We start from the raw sequence: 6,315 nt of genomic DNA, 5'->3' as shown, positions 1-6,315 counted from the left end.
TGGAGTTAAACTATAGGCTATTTGTTAACACTTGACATTATGGTGGATCCTACTAAAAATGATTTATAAAGGGGTTTTAAGAGGTTTCAACTGTTTAATTATTAGTTTATAGGTAGGCATATAACTGTTGAATACATATTTATAAACTAACACATTGGTTAAAATGTTGTGCTTGTCAATTAACTGCTTGCAAAAAAAAAGCTTAATAATCTGAACTACAGAAAACAAGACCACGTTCATTTATACTGTTTTTTAAAATATTTTTTTTAGGATGGGCATGTCATGGCGTGCTCATATCGATAGGCAGAACCCCGCACCTCTCTGATTCAGAGGGGTTGGGTTAAATGCATTTCAGTTAAACACATTTCAGTTGAATGCATTCAATTGTACAACTGACTCGGTATCCCCTTTCATTTCCCAGTATGTATGTTGCCTCTATGCTGTCAGCGGCTCCTAAATCTAGATATTGCAACATTCATCTGTTTTCAATGACTAGTAGCAAACTTTTTGGACTGACTCATTCTAAGTGTATTAACTGACAAATTAAACAAACTACTGCATATTCAGCTAAAACAGAAAATAAACAACATTTTACATATTTAGTCTATAGCCGAAGGTTCATACAATGATTTTGGTGTAATACAGTATTGAAAACCATTTTGACGCACCTACAAAGTACAGTTTATTTCGCCACTCCCCCCTTTTTTTTATGTTGAATGGAACATCCTGAAGGAGTCCGGACTCGCACTAGGGAGGATTTGTTTAAAATTAACCCACTAGGGTAGGAATAGGCGTTGGGTGCAACTGAATTGACACCAGTACAGGGGGGTACGGTACATTCACTGTCGGTTCAAGTTGTAAAGTACAGTAATAATACATTCCAGTGACCAATGAAGTACCAGTGTTTTTACCTATTGTTGCAGGGATCACTTAACCAGGTAGTTATTGGGAGAAGTTTGTTTCAATCACCTTTCTCCATCTTGAAAGACAAACGTGGCTTAATTGGAATATAGGGGTCTCTAGTATTTGGGTATGCTTCCTCATTCTGCTGTACAAGGTAAGATATGTTTTTCTATTTCCTTTTCCACTAATGAAAACTTACTCATGGGCAAAAGGTGGGTGTTATACACACACACACACTCACACACATCAAACGTGTAAGGGTGTGTTTGCCAACACAAGCTTCTACTGCTGCTAAAACTGTTTCCCCATTAAACTCATTACTTTCAGTAGCCTATAACTTGAACTCAATATTCAGTTGATCATCTTCATGAGAGGTGGTATTGTTTCCAGGGTTGTCATATAGAGTAGGATGCTTGATCTTAATGCATTTTTCATAGAGGCTTTCACGCTGGATATAATTATTTTTTTAAACCAGCTGAACTGTTCACACTTTATTATATACCCTCTTCGTTCATAAACCTATTGTATGTCTGGAACCTGTTTGGTGAAAGTGAGCCCGCCCTATATCGAAACTTTTCTGGGCATAGAGGTGTAGTACCAGAGTGATTCAAGTTACTGTCATATCCGAATCTATTGATTGGAAATCAAAGTGCTCATGTTGATGTTCGCTCAATTCTCTTTACAGGACAGGAGAGCAGAGAGTAAAAAACACATTCATTCACCACAAAAGTCATGTTGTACTGGACTGCACTGCCTGATTGGAAAGTATTGCTGTTGGTGACACTTCTATGGGACTACCTCTGTGCTGAGGAACTGAAACCCACGAGATGGCCACTGTATCCCCAAAAGCCTCTGGTCATGGCCTGGAATGCTCCGACGGAGGACTGCGGCCCGCGGCACGGTATTCACTTTCAGCTGGAGCAGTTCCAGATTGTGGCGTCGCCCAGCAAGGGCTTTGTCCGCCAAAACCTCACCATCTTTTACAAGGACCGCTTGGGGTTGTACCCCTATTATAAGGAGCACGATGGTGCTGTCATGAACGGTGGGCTCCCGCAGGTTGCCAGTCTCACTCAGCACCTGGAGAAGATGCCGGAGGGTATTCAGTATTACATACGCGAAGCAGGGGCCAAGGGACTGGCAGTTATTGACTGGGAGGAGTGGAGACCACTGTGGATCCGCAACTGGGACGTCAAGAATGTGTACCGCAACCAGTCAAGGCAGCTGGTGGCCCAGAAGAACCCAGCCTGGCCCGCAGAGCGTGTGGCTAAGGTGGCCCAGCAGGAGTTTGAGATGTCAGCCCGGAAGTTCATGCTGGAGACCCTGAGGCTGGCTAAGAGCCTGCGGCCCAACCAGCTGTGGGGGTTCTACTTGTTCCCAGATTGCTACAACCACGACTACAGGAACACTCTGGAGAACTACACGGGCCGCTGCCCTGACGTGGAGGTGGCCCGGAATGAAATGCTCAAATGGCTGTGGATGGAGAGCACAGCCCTCTTCCCCTCGGTCTACATGGGCACGGTGCTGCGCTCTTCGCCCTCGGGGCGGCAGTTTGTCCGGAACCGGGTGAAGGAGGGGATGCGTCTGGCGTCAGGGGGAGACGGGCTGGCACGTCCTGTCTTTGTGTACGCCCGGCCCACCTATTCCAACGTACTGGAGCTGCTCACAGAGGTGAAGAGACGTTTCTCTGACCGTCACATAGTACTAACCAGGAGAACTTATAGACCATTTGACAGTGGTGTAAAGTACTTAAGTGAAAAAATACTTTAGAGTACTACGACAACTTCTACTTTTACTTCACTACATTCCTGAAGAAAATATTGTACTTTTTACTCCATACATTTTCTCTGACAACCCAAAGTATAGGAAAATTGTGAAATTCATGCACTTATCAAGAGAACACATGGTCATCCCTACTGCCTATGGTCATGCTGACTCACTAAACACAAATGCATCTTTTGTTAACAATGTGTGAGTATTGGAGTGTGCCCCTGGCTCTCCGTCCATTTTTAAAACAAGAAAATGGTGCAAAGAAGTCTGGGAGTTGTAAGAATAATTTATGTGAAAGATATCTAGACTATAAACCTACCCTAATACAATCTTCATTAAGATGTGAATGATGATTTCAATTCACTTAATGTTTTGAGATTTCTATGAATTATTTTTAGTAGAATAATGCTCCATATCAGAGTGCAATACTTTCTGTTTAATCAATGGGTGTGTTTTATAACCACTCTTTTTTTCTGTGTGTGTGTGTGTGTGTGTGTGTGTGTGTGTGTGTGTGTGTGTGTGTGTGTGCTGTGTTGATAGACCCTGATTCACAGATCAAGCTCTCTCTCTCTCTACCCATGACCATGACCCTCTGTCCTTATCTGTGGCTGCAGCCCTTTCCTGCTCTATCAGCACATACCCCAAATACTCCCTGTCTTTTGTGTGTATATGTGTGAGCAGGATGGGTGTTGGTCATGTTACTCGCTAACACCCCATAGTGCATTTCCTTACGAGGGCGTGAGCAGATAAGAGGTGGTCACATACACAAAGTCTATATAGTCCAGTGCCCCCCCCCCCCCCCCCACCTCACTCACACACAACAATTGAACAACACTGAACAATTGTACATGGTGTCATTTTGGTTGTATTTTCATTGGCCGATTTGTGCTGACTTGGGCACTCTGTGTGCTTTGTGATGAATCTGTACGTCTTCTTTGGTCAAGATTTTGAGTGATTCTCCCTGCAGACGGACCTGGTCTCCACCATCGGGGAGAGTGTGGCTCTTGGGGCCGCAGGCATCATCCTCTGGGGAGATCACGCTTATGCCAGCAGCAAGGCAAGTGTCTGCGCAATTACACAAGTCTCATAAAATCACAACAAATCACGTGATCACCGAATGACCAACTCACAGGACCTCACTGCAAGTCACGGAGTCATAGTCAATCACGTCACACTCATTCATCCACTTGATTATCAGTTGTGTTTTTGTAGCAGCCCCTCTTCATATCCCATTTGTTCTTATGATTTGAAAGTGTTTGTAGTGGATCTTAAGCTTAATTTAAATTGAGGACACGCAGGAATGACATTGATGTAAATCTACCTTTAAAGAGCAACTGCCCCCCCAAAAAACAACTTCTCATTTAGAAAACAGATGATGTGGCATCGATATGAGTCAGAAACATTTATTCCACTGTCAAAATTGACTACAAAGGGTAAATAGGATAATTTTGGTCATAAAGTTAGTCTCATCCAAAACAGTTTTGTGAGACTTGTGGTCATGACTGCATCACAATGTAAATTAAGGTTGGGTTTGTTCCAATCCTGCCCACAGCTGGTGGTACATAAGTAATCATCAATTTGGAGTGCAGCTGCATGTGACCCGATCGGAAGGCCTGTGGTGAATTTGGGTTGACTTTGGATATCCCTATGGGGCTAGTTAGGAACCATTGGTAAATTACGCAATTTACATGGGACAATATGTAAAAATTCCAGTAGGTCCAGAACCTCAAAACTAATATAAATTGTAGGAATTCATATTCAAATATTGAAAGCATTTCATGAGAAAACTAAAAAGTGTACAACATGAAAATATTGTCTCATTTATATTGTCTCAAATATTGTCCCTAGCTAGCTCCGGAGATAGGCTATCCAAAGTCAAACCATAATTGCCACGGTTGCACACCAGCTGGCTGAAGCTAATTGGCTAAATAATTGGGCTAACTTTTCCCACCTGTGAACACACACAAGAGACACACACATCAAACCACACTCTGAAACCAACTCACATTTTAATTCAGTCATTTCTTAATGAACTAAATCTGAAACGAGACCAAAACAGGAAGTTCAGCCACCCTTTAAACTCTGTGTGTGTGTGTGTGTGTGTGTGTGTGTGTGTGTCTTTCAAGGCCAGTTGCTCTAGTCTGAATGAGTACCTACGGGGTCCGCTGGGCCGGTACCTGCTCAACGTTACCACGGCAGCAGAGCTGTGCAGCCAGACGCTGTGCGATTCCCTTGGACGCTGCCTGCGTAAACACCCTGACACTGATGCCTACCTGCACCTAAGCACCCGCACCCACAGAATAGAGCCCCTAGCAAATGGAAAACTCAAGGTTCAAGGTCAGCTTGGGGAAGACGACATATTGGGCTTTCAGAGGGAGTTTCAGTGCCAGTGCTATAGTGGCTACCAGGGAGAGGGCTGTGGCCAGAGAGACCCCCAACAACAACGAGGCGTCGCAGCTCCAATCATGGCGTCATGGGTGCACTGTTTGCTCCTGCTACTCATCACACTCCTGCTCTGAGTGCAAACAGTACATCCACAGGCATACAGCTACATTCAAATAATTGGACGTGTACTGGTATACACATGACATTATCTACACACATGCGCAAACATTATAGAAATACACTTTGGGGCAAATGTATTCACTGTGGTCCAGATTGCTGTAAGGTTGGTGGGTCTATGTGGAACACTGAGTTATGTGGCTGTTTGTGTGTTGATTTGTTTCCCATACATTGGAGGGCTCGCTGGAAATAACTTTGTTTACATTGATCTCTTTCTCAGTCTCCTTCCCACAATATAGCTCTCTCAACCCCTCCCCCCTCTTTCAAGGTGTCATTTTCTCATGATCCCAAATGATGTTGATGTTTTTGTGTGGAAATGTGTGTTGTTTTCAGATGTGCTTCTGATGTACAGTGCCTTGCGAAAGTATTCGGCCCCCTTGAACTTTACGACCTTTTGCCACATTTCAGGCTTCAAACATAAAGATATAAAACTGTATTTTTTTGTGAAGAATCAACAACAAGTGGGACACAATCATGCAATCATGAAGTGGAACGACATTTATTGGATATTTCAAACTTTTTTAACAAATCAAAAACTGAAAAATTGGGCGTGCAAAATTATTCAGCCCCCTTAAGTTAATACTTTGTAGCACCACCTTTTGCTGCGATTACAGCTGTAAGTCGCTTGGGGTATGTCTCTATCAGTTTTGCACATCGAGAGACTGAAATTTTTTCCCATTCCTCCTTGCAAAACAGCTCGAGCTCAGTGAGGTTGGATGGAGAGCATTTGTGAACAGCAGTTTTCAGTTCTTTCCACAGATTCTCGATTGGATTCAGGTCTGGACTTTGACTTGGCCATTCTAACACCTGGATATGTTTATTTTTGAACCATTCCATTGTAGATTTTGCTTCATGTTTTGGATCATTGTCTTGTTGGAAGACAAATCTCCGTCCCAGTCTCAGGTCTTTTGCAGACTCCATCAGGTTTTCTTCCAGAATGGTCCTGTATTTGGCTCCATCCATCTTCCCATCAATTTTAACCATCTTCCCTGTCCCTGCTAAAGAAAAGCAGGCCCAAACCATGATGCTGCCACCACCATGTTTGACAGTGGGGATGGTGTGTTCAGCTGTGTTGCTTTTACG

General features: G+C 43.5%; 1 protein-coding gene across 1 annotated transcript; it reads left to right on the top strand.

The window, feature by feature from the left end:
- The first annotated feature begins 802 nt into the window (after window positions 1-802).
- On the top strand, window positions 803-5,575 carry LOC139413298 (hyaluronidase-2-like). Its single transcript, XM_071160504.1, has 4 exons — window positions 803-1,057; window positions 1,589-2,571; window positions 3,638-3,727; window positions 4,797-5,575. Exons 2-4 carry the CDS (start codon window positions 1,636-1,638, stop codon window positions 5,187-5,189), a joined length of 1,419 nt encoding a protein of 472 aa, XP_071016605.1. The 5' UTR covers window positions 803-1,057; window positions 1,589-1,635; the 3' UTR covers window positions 5,190-5,575.
- Window positions 5,576-6,315: the final 740 nt, after the last annotated feature.

The sequence above is a fragment of the Oncorhynchus clarkii genome, chromosome 7, assembly GCF_045791955.1.
Source record: "Oncorhynchus clarkii lewisi isolate Uvic-CL-2024 chromosome 7, UVic_Ocla_1.0, whole genome shotgun sequence".
Lineage (NCBI taxonomy): Eukaryota > Metazoa > Chordata > Actinopteri > Salmoniformes > Salmonidae > Oncorhynchus > Oncorhynchus clarkii.
The sequence above is the reverse complement of the archived record's forward strand: the minus strand, read 5'-3'. Positions and strand labels throughout refer to the sequence as shown.